At 39.2% G+C, this 19,547-nt stretch overlaps 1 protein-coding gene across 5 annotated transcripts in view; it reads left to right on the top strand.

Annotated features, from left to right (window-relative positions):
* Positions 1-14,909: 14,909 nt before the first annotated feature.
* cadm2b (cell adhesion molecule 2b) overlaps positions 14,910-19,547 on the top strand; it is a 129,899-nt gene continuing 125,261 nt past the window's right edge. For all 5 annotated transcript variants that reach the window (XM_029446993.1, XM_029446995.1, XM_029446994.1 and 2 more), the window contains exon 1: positions 14,910-15,233. In XM_029446993.1, coding sequence (XP_029302853.1) covers positions 15,173-15,233 — 61 coding nt within the window. In that variant the 5' untranslated portion in view covers positions 14,910-15,172. The remainder of the gene's footprint in view (positions 15,234-19,547) is intronic.

Genomic DNA, 19,547 nt, shown 5'->3' with positions numbered 1-19,547 from the left:
ACTCTAATGCTACTTCCAACATTTGCTGCTACCGCTGTTGTTGCTACCTGTTGTGTTTTACAAGCTAGCTCGCCTGCGGACAGTCGCACCATTGGGATTATGATGCTTTGTTTCAGGATGGCTTTTTGGAGAAATTAACCTGTTTGGAGCTCCCTACTGCTGATTGTGCCTCTGTTTATGTTTGACATCTATCAGCAACAAAGGTGAACTTCAGGCCAGTAGCTGCAGTGTGGAGTCCTGCTGCCAGCAGCTTCACTTCAACAAGGTAAGTGCTGCTTGTGCGCACATGCACAGTGTGTGTTGGTAATGTCATGGCTCTGTCAAGTTAAAATATTACAATAACAACACTTTAAATTGTTCTTTGGGTTTGCTGTCATGATATTTGCTGGTTTAAATTTGCTATCTAGTTTTACAGTAGGCTATGCAGTTGTTGCATTGTGATTAGTTGTGGATTCTTGCAATGGCTTCACTCACATGTTGTCACAGTCTTTAGCTTTAGACATATTTCAATCAAAACCAATAGGTTTATGTGACAGCTTGCTTTACTCTACTTCATATCATCTAAACTACTGAGCTCCTGTTTTGGGTTTTATAGACCAACTACTGCTACACTCAGTTTTACTCATTGACATTGAGCCTAGCCACAGTGATAATCATCTGCTGCTTGTCAAAGCTACATACTGTAACTTCATGAGTAGAGACTGTCTGTGAAGTTTTGTGATTTCAATATGAATTTTTAGTATTTGATTGAGTCTGCTGCTACAAGTAGGTTGGTGGTGATGAGTTTAAGAATAAGCTCAAAGGTGGTGAAAAGATGATCTGATGCTTTTTGTCTGTTGAGTGCCACACTTTCAAATCTTAAAAATAAAAAGCATTGATAACAAATCTGTTTTTTTTGCAGAGGTTAACAGCAGCCTTTTTCTGCTAATAGAAAGCATGACTCCTTTTTTAAATTTTTTTTTTTACCTCAAATCAAACTTCCTTGTAAATCAGAAAGTGTGCTAAATTGTGTGTTGGGCCATTTATATACACACCAGAGGAAAGAACTATAAAGCGGGAAAAACAATCAAGAAACCCTCAGTTGTCTCAACTGAAAAAGATACCATGTTTACAGATGTTATGGACAAGTGGGAACATAAGTTAAAAAAAAAAAGACAGGCCCTAATATTGAACCCTGCGGGACCCCACAAGTTGTGTCTGGCAAGCAGGATGATAAATTGCCTACAGTGAAAGAAAAGGTTCTATGGGAAATGTAGTAGCTGAGCCAGCACAGTGCTGTATCTCTGATACCCACCCAGTCCTTGAGGCAGTCAATTAAAATTGCATGATCTACAGTATCAAAAGCCTCACTGAGGTCTAAAAGGATTAAGATCGAACATTCCCTAGCATCCACTGTTAAAAGTAAGTAATTTGTTACTTTAAGGTGACCCATCTCACTGCTATGAAACACTTCTCATTATAATTTTTAAGTAAATGTTGATATACAGTATTTCTAAAAATGGTCTAAAAATATTTGTTTAAAGAAATAGCAGAGGAGATATACTGTAGGCTAGTAGCTGTATTTCTAAAAATAATTTATATTCTATATGATACACTACTTTACACTTTACTTTTAAAGATGTTATGACTTGGGGCACATATACCTGACACACACAATAACTTACTAAAATAGAAATGCTTTGGTCAGGATGTATAAATCTTATTTTTTCCAACCTCTAAAACAATGATTTACTTTCTCTTTTGGAAAATTTAAAAATAGTTCATGAGGCGGACTTTAATGCCCAAGTCCCTTCAAACAGTGAATAGGGTTTACATTTACATTTTACATTTTGGAGAATACAAAATCAGGTTGCACATGGTACAGGACTATAAATAAGAATGCATGTCCTCCATTGTGGTTTTTATTTTCCCCAATAGTAATAGTACTGAAAGATATATGAGTAGGTAGATGCATAATTAGTGGTGAAGGGAAGCAGTGCCACAGACTATTGCTTTATGTTCAGATTCACAAATATACCTAAATACCTATACCAACCATAATAATAATAATAATAATAATAATAATAATAATAATAATAATAATAATAATAATTATTATTATTATTATTATTAGCGCCTTGACCCCGGCTAAACCTAAGGTGTGTTTTAGAAATGAGCTACTCATTAATTAAAAATATTTATTTTTCATTTCTTCTTTTTAAGAAGCTTTCTTTTAATAGTTTCTTAACACTGGCATCTATGGGTATAACTACAGTTAATATAGTTGCACGCAGTATTAAATTCAGTGTTGTACAACAAATCTTTTATTTGTACATCTATACCTACTACTCACCCCTTGGAGGGTTGCAGGGAGATCCTATCCCAGCATGCATTGTGCAAAAAACAAGAAAACTCCCTTGACAGGTCACCTGTCAAACTCACTCCTTGCATGTCTTTGGACGGTGGAAGAAAACTGTATCAGAAACCCTCAAGATAACATGTGAATTCCAGAAAGACAGGACTTTGGTGTATTTTATTGGCCGACCTTAATATTAGCAAATGTCTTATGAGCATGTTATTGTGTTTACCTTGATAAATAACAGGAATCTAATTTGCTTCGGTCTTTCTATACGGCTTTGTAGTTAAGGCTACGATCCACTATACGTGCTGACAATTAGGAGGAATTACCTCGACAATGTTGGATGAGGGTTAGTTAGTTTTTGGGTCAGTGGGTCATCATAGCTCATTTGGAAAGGGAAGTGTATACTATGATCATCCTGAACATCCTTTCACCATTTATACAAACTGATTAATGCAGTGTCATTGGAACGACAACAACATAAATGTATTAGAGATAAGATTTGGAGGGATGAAACCTTCTTTTTAATGGTCACACATGCAGAGCACACAACACACACAGTGAAATTTGTTCTCTGCGTTTAACCCATCCTAGTACCAGGAGTCTAGTACTAGGAGCAGTGGGCAGCTCATAGGACAGCGCTTGGGGAGCAACGGGGGAAGGGGGATGTCTGGTGCCTTGCTCAAGGGCACCACGGGAGGGCAGGAGGTGAACTGTGACCTCTCCAAGTAGCAGTCACACTCCATTTAGGGCTGGTCGGTGACTTGAACCAGCAACGCTACGGCTCACAGTCCTTACGGCTCAAGCCCCTACTGACTGAGCCACTGCCGGACATAATGCACCATTGGTAGAAAGCAACAACATGCATACATTATTTCCCTACTATTTAGTGAAATGGACACGACAGGTGAACAGTAATGTGCTGTTAAGGGATTTATTGACCAAGTCAGACATTTAAAAAAACAAAACAGGATTAAATGAAATAAAGTGATCTGGAATGGAAGAACACCACCAAACAAAGGAAGGATAATAATCTTGGGTCTGCACAGGTGTGTGTGTGTGTGTGTGTGTGTGTGTGTGTATGGTACTAATAGTGGTTAAACATTGTGACTAATGTTAGCTATATAGAAAGCTGTTATTTTATAAGAATAATGTCTGAGATTACTTGTAAGACAATTAATTATTCATATGGAGAGTTGCGCTCTGCATAAGAATTCAAATATTATGTTTTTGCATATGTAGTTCAGTGTGGATCTATGTAGCCTAAGACAAATTAGTATAAGGTTGTTGCTGCATACAGCATGTTAGTCACAGATCAGAGGAATATCAATAGTTATTTTAATAATAGCCTACATTTTCATGAATATGCAGGTTGTATACCAATGCATGTGTGCATGCATATATCTGTAAGCCATTTTAACAGTAAACCTCATTCTAAAGCCTAAAATGATGCTAGAAGTAGACTTTGATACCCTGATGTCTTCGCTTTATACCTGAATTGAGCATCGTTGTCGAACATTTTTCTATTATTGTCAGTTGTTGTTCACATGTCACCAAAATGTTCTCCTTCAGATGCGTTCACAGCATTTGTCAATCATTAGGAGTCTGATTTGTGACCGTCAATCAACAGTCAATAAAGTTATTTTGTAGACTTCAAAAAGCCTCTCTTACACATCACTACAACATGGTCTCTATCTGATGTGAAGCAGGAAGTGTCCTGAAGCTTTGTGTTGCCTTTTGTTTGTGAAATTCCTGCAGGTCACAGTTGTTCCAACAGAACAATTGGTTTTGATAAACAAAAAACAAACATTTAAAATGTTTTTTTTTCTAACAATAGAATGTCTGACTGCAAAAGAATACATTTTTTAAGGAAAATATTGTAAATAGAACAGGAGGCAATCAGCCTTTTACAGCAGTTTAGATTTCTTAACTGGTAAATCAACAACTTTACAGTATGTGATGATAAGAGGTCAAATGTGTAGTTTTTACTATAAATAAGTATTAAATGAAATATTGTAGCTGTGTCGAAGTGTAAAACGATGAGTTAAAATCAGTCCAAATTCCTCACATACTTCTCCACATAAAGTATAGACATAGAGAGAGTGTGTGTGTGTGTGTGTGAGTCTCTGCTAACAGCCCAATTAATGGCGATGGCATTGTTCTGCAGGCGAGGTGAGAGCAGCCCATTATATGTCAGTCTGACTTTACCTCCTCCTCGCAGTGCCCTGATAGGGCACTTCTCTGTGCAGACCTTGTTTTGGAGTAATGCCACAGATGGTGATGAGCCTGTGTAGTCCCTGTAGATTTCCACGGTTTATAAACAGCAAGACAAGCAGCAGGTCCTTCCGATCTGAACAAACACTTCTAAATCAGGGGTGTTTATCATGCCTGTTTGGGGTGGAGGTTGTAATTATTGCAAACAAGAGCAAACATGCAAAGAGAAATGGATTTCACAGATCTAATTGATTGGGGGAAGAGCAGCAGATTTAGATGCTGTAGGCCGCTCCCCCTCCCCTGCCACAGTGCTGCATGAGATTATTAGATTTATTATAGTTTATAGCACCTGAAGTATTCATCATTTCCATTGAGATGCATTCAAAGCGATACGGGGTGCATTTGATTTCCTCGGGCTAAATTAAAAAAACTTAAGCACAGTTGGAAATGGCTCATTGCTATGTACCGCACAGAAAACAACAGATTTCTGGCTCATAATAGTTGAGATCATGAATCTAACCCTGCATGCACAGACGGAGAGTGTATTTGTGATATTTGACAAATTCCTCTGCGAAATGAAATGCTGCGCACGCTGAAAGCAGCATCAGTGTTTGCTTTCTCTGTCTGGCATAAGAATCACTGCATTTTGATGTATTGCCTCACCCCTGCAAAAAAAAAGAAAAAATACATTGTTTTTGTCAGGTGAATTCTTTCCCAATTTTCCAGGCAACAATAGGAACATCGGGAAATTGGTTTGATCCATGACATGTTGACATTTCATTTGGAGGAATCAACCAAAATCTAGCGGCAAAGAGGACGCATGAAATGTGTCAAATGAAACTGCTGAAATCCAGAGTGTTACGGGAATGGTTTTGGAATATTTATCAAGTAAATGAGATATATCAGAGCAGCACACAAATCACAGGAGAACTAATCAAGATTTTTTTCTTCCCTTGCACTGTTAGTGAGAGGTAATACCCAGGGGAAATTATTATTATCTGCAAGGCTAGTTTTGTTTTCTGGTGCTTTAATGTGAAACATTTAACTGTACGAAAATAACAAATTGGAAAATCTGTTTTGATCGACAGTATGTGACATTAAGAATCCCTCCGTTGGCCGTGTGGAGCACTGAAATGCAGGCTTTATGTTAAGTGTGCTTTTGTTTTTGTGGTTCACCTTGTTTCACATGTACAGTCAGCGACTAGAGAGTCATCTAAAATTAGCAGCACAGTTTGAGAAACAGCAGGTAGTGCACCCTACTAATAGACTCTAGAGGTGAATTAGCCATTAGCTGGAATGGCTTTTTCACCTCTAAACCAGATGTTTTTGTGAGGTTGGAAAAAGTAAATGGAACACTGAGAGGAAAAACTTGTTGATTGGTCCAAACTAAATGTGTAGCACAGCCACTGTTAAACATGTCACTTTCGAGTAGATGTAATATACGGTACCAAAATGTGATAAAGGTAAATATCTTTTACAGGGGACATAAAAGAGATGACGTTAAACTTTAGAATTTTAAATCCAGCTCATTTCTTTCACTTGATAATTCTCAGTGGGGTTTTTAGGTGGCAGAACGCCACTTTGTCCTGTGGCGTCTGGCATTGCCACCCTGCGCGATCGGCTTTGTTTTGACTAAAGAGGACATATCGAAATACTCTCTTTAGGGAAGAGTTGCAAATGCAACCTAATGGCGCTGGCATGGCACCTGTCAGGTCTGCAGACAGAGCCATAGTTAGCACACAGCACAGCAACACACCCTAATCACCCTGCTGTGGTCTGACAAGCTGCTTGAGAGACGCACCGAAAAGTTTGAAAAACACGTGTAGAAATCTGACCATCAGCAGGCTGTTATTATATACTGTATTAATTTATCAGTGGGGTATTCCGCTTGACCAAAAACATCATTATACAACTTAGCCTGAATGCATGTTTCCCTATGTACCATAACTTATTTACATCAGTTTATTTTACTTTGATGTGAGCAAAGCTTGTAATTGCGTATACCTCAGTCATCATGTTTCCTTGATGAAAATTTCATCGGTGTATAAATTATGTATTAGTCATGCATAATGCACTGATGGAATCCAACTTTCTTTCCACAACAAAACTTATGAAAGTATTTTTTTATTTTCAATTTCACTTGGATGTAACTTCCATATGTGTGATGGTTGTATTTAACAAACTCACAGAAAACCTTTTTCCAAACACCATGATCATATGTGCAAACACTACTTAATCTGAACATTGAAGAACAAGCAGACCTCTCTGGGAAACATGTTGACCACAGTGCATTACTGTGCCCACATGCATCACTCTGTTTGGGTTGAGATGTTTTACAGCAGTTTTTCAGTGGTTTGCAAAGAGTGTGTTAGTCATTCCTTTTAAAAGCCTGAAGCGAGCAGTAGAGGTTCTTAATACGCAGAAGTGGATGCCAGCCACTGGCTCTGGGAGGAAATGGTGTGCAGGCCTGTCAAGAAATAGGTACAGTAATGTGCTGTGGGAGAAAATAAGGTTGTGTTTTGAATTAGACAAAATACAATCTTCCTTAGCACACACAAGATGAACATTTTGCCTGCAGAGAGAGAAATCTGTTCTCAACTGTCCACATGGCGCTAAGAACCTGGTAATGGCTCGTATTCCAATTATGAGAAACCTGATTAAGAGGGGTCGCTAAGAGTTATGGGTGGAATTTGGTTTTAACAAAAGACTTGACAGGAAGCAGCACTTATAACTGGCACCATCCTTTATTTTCCCTGCATTAGACTGCTCAGTGGTACAATAAAGTAGATGTTTAAAAAGGAAGGCAAAGAAAAAGGCCGATCAAGTTTCCATACTTTTTTGCAGACTGATCTTTCTGTCTATACAGAACACCACTAATGTGGTTTTTTTTTTCTTCAGAGACAACAGACACACTCCGCTAAAGCATTTTGATTTCATGGAGCTGTGTGATATTCACTATTATTATTTATCTACTTTCAGTGGAATTGTATCATGATGATACGATGTCATGGTGTCATGTTTGACATAATTCCATCGTCTAAAAATGTAATTTAAATGAATCATTTCAGACCAATTGCACAAAAGAAACGACAACATTGTTTTTCTTTGTACATGAGTGAAGAGTGTGGTTTGAAGTTATGCATACCAGTGGAACACAGTTTATTGCATGTACACGTCAATTTAATAGTTTTTTGTTTGCATACACTTGCCACATTGTGACATATTACTATAAAACAAAACTACCACTTGCTGTGGTATTGATTTCATCAATATTGCCATAACCAGAGATGAGCAGCAGCTGCTACACTCTGAAACTACATGAGCATTAGCTCATTTAGTCAACGTCTTTCAGCTAACATCAGTGTTGTGGTCATTGTTTCAGCTCGACATTATTTATCTCATGAAGGTTAACACTTACCTGCATGGGCTCTTGCTCTGTTTTGTTTAAACAATTTCACACAACAAAAAGTTAAACAAACTGAAAATATAATTTATAAAAAAATCACTCAAAGTGGTGTTATTACTCCGAATTATAGGTCGCACAATCCTTTTTATGTCAAAGAATAGTAGTTCATTTTTACATTATAGTGCCAGATGTCAACTTCTAAAAAGTTCAAGAAGTGTGACTCAAATCACATATACTTATACTTATCAAGACTTCTGTTTTGCAGCTCTATTACACTTCAGATTTGTGAATTGTAAGTGTGTGTGTGTGTGTGTGTGTGTGTGTGTGTATGAGAAGGTTGACAGAAACTGAGAGAGAAGGAGAGAGGGAGAATATGATATCAATTCTAAGATTGACTCAGTGGGGAGAGGATGTAGAGGCAGAAGCTGGCACGCTCAGAAGATTGGCAGCAGGGAACAGATGGTCAGGAGGAGAAAGGAAACATGACCAGGATGTGTAGTTATGCAAAGATAAGCAAAGAAGGTGCCGAGAGTGCTGATGAGCTATGAGACACTGGCATCATAATTCTGTGTATAACACAGCGATCCAACTATCAAAACTTTTGGTAGCACTTGCCGTGTCAGACTGCTGAAGAAGTCGTGCAATGCATCGCAAACTTACTCATCGCTTCTCATTTGGTGTATAATGAATAAAAGCTGATAGACACCAGATGTGGTGCTTTTTTCTTTTTTTCTTTTTGATTGATGGAGCTGTTTAGGTTTCATATATTTGGATGTAGGGCATCAATATATTTGACAGATATAACTATAACATCGGTATCATTACGCTTCGTGTTATAGCTGCTAACTGTTGTCTTACTTCACTCTAAAGAATGCGATGCAATGACCTTGATGTTTCAAGCTGCATTGTCCTTTCATCCAGACATCATAACTACGATGACATCGGAGCTTGAATCTTCTGTTCGATTGCAAATATTAAATTACTTTATGAGGCATCTTTTGTCAGAGAAGCATAATGACAATAACGGCGGTAACGCGAAACGGAGACTGGGGACCTAAACATCTCACTGTTAATCTTGCCCAAGTCAAAGTGATTCTGGCCTCAATCATAGAGTGAGAAATCCACCACGGGCAGCTAAATCCTGAAATCAGCCCATTTTCCATGCAGTGGTCTGTGAGAACACCAGCTGCTGTGGGCTATCGTGGACGTGAGCCCTAACACAAAGCACTTCACTCTGCATCACCAGGGCTCTAGGTTTTGTTTGTATCAGCAAGGATGGAGAGAAGAGTGTCTGCTGGAATATGCCTCCATGCTGGACCCGGAAGGTGGGGGGGAGGGGTGTGCCCTTGAAGAGATGCTTCAGGGCAATGGTAGTAGAAAATGTGGTGGTGGTGGTGGGGGGGGGGGGGGGTCTATTGTGTTCCAATGTTTATTTAACATTTCATTTGCAATTAATGAGCCGTACTTAGGTTCTGCCCCATAGTTCTGTGATGTGATACAGCAGTGCACTGTGGTACTGTGCTCCTTGTAAGCACTTCTGCATTAAATGGTGCTGAAATATTTTACTCGAGCGCAAAACACTCTCACAGGCAGAACTGTAATGTATGTCAGATTACGTGGAAACTGAGGGCATAATAAGGCTGCGAGGGAATATTGTGCAAATATGTATATACTAGTGTGCTCCAAGAAACATTTTGACTTTCATTATATATTAAAATACTGTTTGAGGTTATATTTTCAATAATCTTATTGAGCGGCAGAGCGTGCTGTTATTGTTTGAACAGAGGACAAGGTTGTCCCGGGGCCTGTTTCAACTCACTAAATTACCCAGATAACTTTTCAGAGTAAAACCCGGATCAGGTGCTTTTATGTCCATGTTCCAGGTGCGGGAGAGTTATTTAGTAAAGTGATCATGTATTAGCCTTAGACCACCTGTGGACTACCTGGCTGACTCAGGACTCCTCCTCCTACAGGGGGGTGCTAAACAGCAAAACTACAATCTAATGCAATACAATACAGAAGTGCTCCTAGACCCATTTGTGACCTCTGCACTCTGTACGTTCATCTTTTTGTTTAACTTTTGACTCTTCCCCTCACATTGGTAAAGGGAACTGAATCATTGAGTGACGAGTGATGTTGTACAGTAGCGTGTGGCATTATATGATGAAACGTAGATTACATTTGGTCTCTTCCAGTTGCTTGCATGCCATTTTTTAATAATGACCAATAGGTCAACTAATTAAACCTTTTTCAAAATGTAAATTCCCTCAGAGGAAATTATAGAAAAATGTGCAAATGTTTTTTATGAACATCTGATGAAGCCAAAATGAATCCTCTTTGTGTAATGGCTGTTTAAGGTCTAAAGAGGCTTTGGTTTGCCTTAATCTCTGTCTGTGACATTGCCACACAAAGCTGAATCACTTTTCATTTTATTGTCACTCATCCAGTTGACTGACGCTTCAACTTGCTGGCAGCATATGGCTGATATAAAGAATTATTATTTTTTTCTTTCAGTGTAGTTAGCTGATCAGATTAGACGGACATATGTTGTTTTTACTTTCATTTGAAAAATGCCTGCAGAACCTGCATGTACTCCAGCCATGACATGGCACACTGTGTATAAACTATTAGTGTATATTTGATGCTGAAATTGCATGAGGTGCATACAAAACAGAGATTAATAATGTTGCCGCATATAATGACAACCTTACAGTGCTGACTTGCATGTTCTTTGGTTGAGAAAATCCATTATCAAATGTAGTGCTTCGCATTGCCCCATCAATAAAGCAATAAACTGATGGAATTGTATTCTCACCCGCTATCAATTGCAAACTTTCTTACAGGGATGAGGAAAGAACATAAAGCTCTCATTATAACAGGTTGTTAAAGTTCAAGCTGTACAAAGCGTTAGAGAGCAGGTGTTATATCCCAGTCGAGCGCTGACATTATAAAACATGTATGTGTCAGAAACACTGGATTTAACAGGCTCATATGTAGAGTAGTATTGTGCTACTATCAACCTGCAGTTCAGTGGTGAAAAAGGGCAGTATCATTAATATTTCTACAACCTTAAGTTGAAAAAGTGACTTTAATAATTGCATTGTTTTTACACAATGTTGGCCTTAAAATATGCCTTTTTATAGTAATTGGCAGTGATACAAGTGATACAGGAAAGCCATGATGTATTCACATATCATTCAGAAAAATACCAATAACTCTAAATGCTTCTCTTCAGCTTTGTGTCTCGAACAGCACACAGCAACACATGCTGCACACATCATTACCCAGAAGCATGATGCTGAATAATTGAAAATATAGTGTGGACAGACATATCAGTGCTTATCTCATTGTGATAGAGTAGCTCCGTGCTTATTAAGATATTCTATCTTTCTGAAGCATGCCGTTATCAAGGGGAACGACAAATAAAGGGATGCATCGGACACAAATGGCACGCCGCAGTAACACTATGTTCTCAGGTAAATTACTGTTTTCTGTAATGTAATACACTACATCCCTTTTCAAAATAAAATAACGTACAACTTTCAACAGAGGGAGAGAGAAGTGCTTGATAATGTGTCTGATGAGAAATAGAATTAATACTTGTAATCTCAGTGACAACATTTGTATAAGGTATTTAGAAGGTTGTTACCAAGGGATGGGAGTTTGTCCAGGCTTTCACTGTGATTATCTTTGTATTCCTAATGTGTAAAACAGAACTGAAATACGCCCTCAAGGTGAGCATCAAACTGCAATGCTTTTGTGAGTGATACTTTTAATTGAATCTTATGAATTCATTAATTAGGCGTCTTTTGGGAGCTCATTAGTATGAAAACTGAACATTTTAATCTCTGTGCCTTTTCATGATATTTTTGCATCACAACAACACGCACGCATACTGGGAACACTTTTTTTGAATACAGCATTTTCAATTATTCTCACTACACTTCTGTGATTTTTAGAGTTTTATACTTCTTGTTCAAAGCAGGGAGATTTAAAGTGACTGTTGGCAGGTTTAACTCATCCCATGCAGAGCTTAGTAAACCTGAGTTAATGTAGAATTGGTTCAGCTCTTTGTTTTTGTGTTATCTGATTTTAAAGCTACATTTCTAATGGGAATGTGTAACTGCACTGTCCAGCCGAGGTGGTTTGAGCTTTGCTTGTACAGTGCTTTAGCTCACAAGGAAATAATATGAATAATAGATGTTAGAGCTCAACCAATACTCGACTTTTGAGGCCAACACAAATATAAATATTTGAGGGGTTAAAAAGTCAGCTAACCATATAAGTCAGTTTCCATATTCTAACATAGGTATACAACTTAAACTGATTTTTAAATATATATAAAGACCCTATGTAATGGCAACGCTGTTTATTGTCCAAAACATCTTCAAATAGAGGTTTTTCAATGGCCGATGCCGAGAGCAGGCGGTAGATCTATAGTGTTGATATATTGTTGTTTTTTGACGATTATCTCAACAGTGCCATTACAGCCTGATTAATAAACATAAATAGTATATAATACATCTTATAAAACAGCCAAATATTAGCTTATAGCAGTCGGGCTATAGTAGACTTAACAATCTAAACAGAAGGACACAGTGCTGAGGACTAACCCTGTCTCATATACAATCATTCAGTGATCTCTACATCACATATATAAGATCGTTTTTATTTTTTAAATAAAGAAAGAAGAAGCAATTTCCTACATGTTTACTTTTTAAATTTCATTTTTAAAAACATGTTCTATGTGGGAGACACACATACAGTACTGTACCAAGGTTATTACTGCAAATTCAACGTTGTTATTGTTGAAAGATTAAATGTTAACTTTATAGACAAATGTTTTTTTAAACCTGTATATGGACATGGTAGTTTGTAGTACAGTGTTTATTGCTTAAATGACTAAAATATTTACACAGCCCATGTCCTGATCCTGTGGGCAGCACTTCATCACTCCCCATTTACATAAAGCATTCAGCCTTCACTACTGCTGTCATTCAGGCCCATCCTGAAATGGATTGTGCACCGAGTGTGTCCGGATGAGTTGTTTTTCAATCAGCAAGGAGGATTAAATGCTATCAGTGACAGGTTAATGCATATTAATGTAATTCAACTTAGCCTAAAGTATTGTCTTTTGCTTTTCTTTTGATTCTGTCTTGTGGACTTGAACACAGAATGTCATATTTTTATTTCCAGTGGAAATCAATAAAATGTAAGGATCAAAAGTGTTCTGTGGCTGGTGACCTTGTTAAGTCTGACAATGCACACATGTGGGCATTATGACCCAGAGCACAGAGTAGAATGTGTCCCAGTGATAAATGCAAAAGAGGACATGCTCCTCTGCATTACACATCTGTGTCATCACCCCGAGCTTTTCTGCTGAACCCACATGGTCAATACATTTGTGCTGTTTAAAAGGCGCATGAGTTGAATTTTACTCTCAAAGATCTAATGAAATGACGAGGAAGTGACCTTCATGACACACATGGGATTGATTCTTTAGCACCATCCTCATGGTAATTGGCTTTGTATAGTTCTGCTCTGAATTATAAATCAGTTGTATTGAGAATGTATGTCACACTACAGTGCTCAGTCCTTCAAGGTTTACAGTTCACAAAAGCAACAATGGTTCCCCGGGGAATGGAGATGTGCATGGTTCCAAGTTAAAAAGGCTAAAACGCAGCATCAGCATACAAAAGTGAATGAGCGCACGTCTTAGTAAAAGGCTCTCATTCAACCCATTCTGATTAAAAGCTGTAATGGATTAGATCACGCTGAAAAACGCTGCATTCATTTCTTGGTTGGTAATGAAAATTAGTGATCCATCTGATTGCTTGTTTAGATAATGAACGGCGGAGCTTCACATGTCATTTACATGTATTCCTACTGTGAGGAAAAACTGGGGATTTCTAAAAGCCCAGTATATATATTTTTAGCAGCACAGCTTTTTCTCAGGTGGTAGGGCCAGGTCAGCAATTTGATTTGAAGTGGGAGTGGCGTGGAAGGCTACCGTGCAAAATTGAACCAAATTCAACAGGCGGCATGTTAAACCATGTGTAAAATCCCTGCGATGGGTTTAGAAAGTGACCCCTGGCTGCAGCGGCTGCTTTCCTCCCCACCTCTGTCTTTGATGGTCACACTCATTTCTGTGCACCACTCAGAGGAGCCTTTGAAGGAAAAGGGATGTTCAGGAGCCCATTAACCTCCCGTGCGCCTGTGCACTGCTTTGTGACACACACCCAGACACCAGGTCACAACCTCTGGGAAAAGCAAACGCCCTTTCACACAACATAGGCAGGTAGGCATGCTGTCCATTTTATTGTATTTCCAGGACTCCAAGAAAGATACTCGGTGTGTGGATCGTAACATTTTCCAAGTGATAGTTTTGCACTGCCACTTATTTTGAGTAGTCTAGTGTTGACTGCAGGCATAAAGCTGTTACGGTTCTGGTGCAACTGTTCAAAACTGTCTAAAAGTATCAAATTAATTCTGCTAGCTGTGGGCATATTTTAATACATTAAATCGCACTTTCACAGTTAAGACACACACTGTCAAACAGCATAAAATGACAGAGTAGAGAACATCCTTATTACTTCCTTCTGGAGCCTTAAAGAGGGTGTGTGGTTGCCTCTTATGACCTTATTATACATGTTATGATATTTTTATGATGGGCTTAAACTATCACCATATTCCTGCAAAGGCACATTGTTCTGCTATGACATTTGCTAAATGTTCCTTCTAAAACCGATCAGAGGATTACTGATGTTCCCTCTCCAAACTGCTGTGAGAAAGTAACCCGTATGTCATGTATGCGTGTAATTGTTTTGACAGTTTAGCAGAGATCAGAACTATTTCTAGGTGTTCTCCATTGGCGAAGCGTCTTCATTAGTCAAAAAGCGTGGGCGGGACTCTCTGCTCTCTGCAGCGAGTCAAAGAGAAAGGCAATAAAGGGAGGCAGGAGCTGCACTTTGCCGACGAGCATCTCTGCCGTCCTGCTACACTACAATAATCACTGCCCTCGGATCTGAGAAAATACACAGGGACTTCTCTGGAAAAAAAGGAAGAGTTCATCAATGTAACTCCGGTCTGTCCGAAACTGCGCCGTTTATCTGGATAAGTCCAACCCGAGGAGAAGAGACCTAAAGAGAGGCAAAGGACAGAGACAGAACGCGAGTGGAGTGTCGACGTAAAATTGTGAAGGAAAAGAGAAGAATATGATTGTCAAGCAGCAACTGATCTTCATCCTTTACAGCCTCTGTGCAAGCGTCTTTAAAGGTGAGTGCTGGATGTTGCTGCTGTATGGACGGGCGTGGTGTGCGGGGAGGTGATGGCTGCGTTAAGTGTAAAGATCATATTTGATCATGTCACACGTGAGTTCCAGTATTCAGTAGAAAGAGTGTTGATCTTCTCTAAAATTATGTGTTTTTCCGGAGGACTGCTGGCGTTGTCTGCTGTCAGAGCCGACTGTGCTGGAATGCCTGGAAGTTGAATTGTGCGGCGCAATAAAGAGCAGACTGCGGCTGCACAAGTTTTTGTATCGGAGACAACTTGGATGTTGCCCTTCCTTTAGTGTTAAGTGTCAGATAAAACATCCGGCTGCAGATGAGTCGCCTGCAGCTTGCCTGTTCATCCAGTTATGCCCCCTGAAGCTGACACAGGGATGAGCTAGAGGTTACAGCAGCTGGTGGCGTGCGTCCTGTTTGTTGTGAGACTGGTGCCATTGGGTGGATAATTTTTAAGTCATACTGTCGGGTCTCTTTGGGCCGTTTTATGTTATTTCAAACATGACTTTAAATCATTTCAGTTGCGCTTTTGTCTCCAGCGCGGCCAGTTTGCGCACTGTGTTTTCAGGTGTAAGCATAATGTGTGTGTGGCGTGTGTGTGCGCGGACGCATTTTCCATGACTGTCTGTATGCGTTACTGACCGTGCAAGCCACCCAGTCGCTCATTCAAAGTTAGTATTTCTGGGATCAGACGCAGGTAAGGTTGCGTACAGTGCGCATCAGTTCCCTCCTCATGACAACTCCATCAACTCCACACAGACCGTCCCGTTCTTGGACATGCTTGCGCAGCCACCGCCCTGTAGGCGACCAGTGCGCAGATACATAACGCCTATACAGCAGGAAGGTTAATGTCAGGAACTCTCAAATCAAAGCAAAAAAAATCCCTACTGATTCCAATTTCATAAGAGTCTGTCCACATGATACCAGGAGCTTTTTTTTATTATAGCTTATTATTTATAAATTGCACTAGGGAGGAGATACTAGTAGTGAGAGTGACCTATGATCACAGTGCTTATCCTATAAAGCTGATCATTATAATGACTTAGAATTAATCTAAAGTGTTTCTGTTGAGGATCCCACTTGAGGACCTCACCTTCAGAACTAACACACGCCATCAAATCAGTAAGAAAACTATAGTCAGAGTCTCTATAAGGCTGCTCTTGTCTATTCCACATTGCATCAAAAACCAACTCTCAAATGAGAGCCTTTGTCAGTCTCAGATTTTCAACATCACTTCTTGACACTTATATTATATTATATACTTATATTTTTAGTCCAAGTCAGACCCTTAAGTGTTGAATACAAAGCCGGGCTCAGTTTAACTCAAATGAAAGGCAGCTTAATGGTGCTCAATCATGAGACTGGCTTGTACATTTAACAAAATTATATATATTTTTGCCTTGATGTATGTTGCCAATGGCAGTCTTTCCCTTTGTCAACTTTCAACCCCACTTGAGATGCCATCAAGTGGCAGTATATCCAGCTGCGACCTGATGACGCATCCACTTTACGCCATGTCCTCTCAAGACGTGCCCCCCTGTGGGGTGGATTGTGGTCAGGTTTAAATGATCATCCATGCTTTATAGTCCATTAACTACAAACTATGTTGACGTTGCATTGCTGCTGTTCTTTTGGTTTTCTTTGGAAATAATACGATATCTTTGTTAGATGATTTCCTACAATCCAGACATCCCTTAGTGCCAGTCCATGTCAGTGTTGTATGAAAATGAGCTTGCCGATACATGGAACTTGCTTTTTAAACCTTTTTGATTTTGCATTCAAAGACATTCTGTAACTAGGATATGAGAATTGGCCTCCTTACGAATTGCATTCATGGATTATGTTGCAATGAAAGCCATACACAATATAAAAGAAAATGTCAGTGATGTTGAAAGGATGGGAATGTGAATTTGGCAGCATCTTGCATTACAAGATTGTTGTTTGGCAGCAGACCTTGAGCTCATCCTCTTTAATTGCAGAGCATTAGCTCACAAGAAGAACAAATAAATGGACTTAATATACGCTGTGGAAGCCTATGTTTCCTTAAGGTTGGTGTGGGCCTGCCCGGATGTTTCATCTCAGTTCTATCTAGACTGAAGTTTTAGTATCCAGAATAATGAATTAAATATTACAACGTGTTTATATTTAAATGTCAGATGCAAATCTTGACTTTAAAATGAGAAGAGAAACTTTGAATATCCCATTATTGCAGTTTGCTCTTACAATGGACAGCATAGTTCATGGCTTTGCTCAACTAATCCCTTCACCGGCTCTAAGCCTTTTTAGTGGACATTATAAATTATTGCTTTTTCAACATTTGGTTGTATCAGACGGCTGTGCATATAACTACACACTCCTGCTCGCTCTAGAGTCCATCTATAAATACTGTAACATGGACAGCAAGAGCTGAAAAGCTACATGGACTAGCATGTGTTGCTATAATACTATTAGCATCATTGGCTAACTCAACAGTGTTGAATAAAGACGGACAGAAAGCTTGCTTCATGACATCCGGCCAGAGAGAACTGGGCACAGAGACTTTTACCACCTCGTCCAAAAGATCTGCTAAAATAGGGCCCACTTCAAGAGCAACTTTAAATATTTATGCTACGTGGCTTAAGTTTAGACGCATGAACTCTGAGAACCCAGGGCAGTGCCTCAAAAACATCTGTGTAGAAAGCAGCACCCTGAGCCACAACTCATTTTGACTAAAATAGTCAAAAATGTTTCATCTGCATTGGGATCAGGATCTGCTGCAAAATATACATATGTTGGAGAATTATTGGATACATGTGCCAGATTGTTTTTCATTCAAAGAGCAGTAGTTTGTGGCCAATAATATTCCAAGCATTCCTTATCTCGCGCTGTTAATAAGTCCATTTAATAAATCGCTGATGAATCTACATCTAGTCCAGGCCATGGCTTAACCTTTTAACACATTTCATGTTCGCTAACAGACAAACAAACCAACTAATGAGACTGAAAACAAAACCTCCCTGGCGAAGGTAATACGGTCCATGTGTCTTCTGTGCGATCACGGCCTAATCGACAGTTAAATTGCAGTGCGCAGCATCACACACTGCAGTGATACTGTAGACAAGACTTCAGCCTCAGCACCTCTGTTCATGCTCCATAATGCTGAGAGTCATTTCATGCAAGCTCATCCTTCTTAGAACAACTGCACTATTAGTATTTTGCTTAAATGCATTGCAGGACTCTTATCTATAGCTGCAGCCTATGGAGTGCTACACTGCCTACATGTTTAATACGCTGTAGTGACAGAATATCTTTATTGTTATGTAGGGTTACTGTACATCTATTGTCTCCTCTCTAGTGTGTGCCCTGCCTTGTGCTCCAGCTCCAGCGTGTGAGGCCCTGTTATCCCAGTATGTGCACCATTGGGAACTTATACCACTGTGTGAGGTGATGATGTATCACTGCACCAGAGTCATCACAACACATTTCACCAAAGACAGCTGATGCTGACACCTGACAGACTTGTCAGAGCCAGTTAACAGGTTAATTGGCAGGCGGGCTAGCAATGCTAATTAGCCATGTGGAGCAGCTATACTTGGTCTCTTTGCAGACCGGTGGGCTGGTTGCGTCAGAAATGTTTTATGATCTGTGCGTTTCTTTGTTGGTCACAGCTTCCCTGGTTTGGTCTGACATTCATTGTACTCAAGTGTTTCATCACTTTCCTTCTTACAAAGCCCAAAAAGCTCCCATACCGCCAAGGGAACCTTTCTTTTGTTTGAGCATGGAGCCTTTCATCATTTCTTATCTCGTCAGACTTTTTGGCAAGTACAACCTGCAGGTGACATTTGAGCATAAGTGTGTGTTTGACCATAACGTGTGGGGGCAGTATGAGGGCAAAGCTAAGAATAAAAGTCTCTCTACATTTTTTTTTTTTTTTTTTTTACAGCATTTAATCTAAACCAAAGACATCAAAACTGCAGACCAAGAGACAAGGAGGTGGAGGGTGAATAATTATCTCATAATGTAAATTAAAAATGTCTTCCCTGATTAAGGAGGGAATTGAGGCAATCATTAAAAATGCAAAAGTGCCTTGTAAAATGTTTGATTTCCCTTCAAATATTGGCCCCGAAGTAGACCCATCCACTTTTGAGGGTTAAGAACATACATATGATTATTAGATTGAAATTCTGAAAATATTGTAAACGGTAGAACAGGATGTCACGTTATTCATAGCTCACGTGAATGTGAGAGACACATTGTTACACAAAGTTATGAAGTTGTTATTGAAGAGTTACATTAAAAACATCTTAATCATTAAAACACGTCAGAA

This window comes from Cottoperca gobio, chromosome 13 (assembly GCF_900634415.1).
Source record: "Cottoperca gobio chromosome 13, fCotGob3.1, whole genome shotgun sequence".
NCBI classification, from domain to species: Eukaryota; Metazoa; Chordata; class Actinopteri; order Perciformes; family Bovichtidae; genus Cottoperca; species Cottoperca gobio.
Note: the sequence above shows the minus strand (reverse complement) of the source record. Positions and strands in the feature narration are given on the sequence as shown.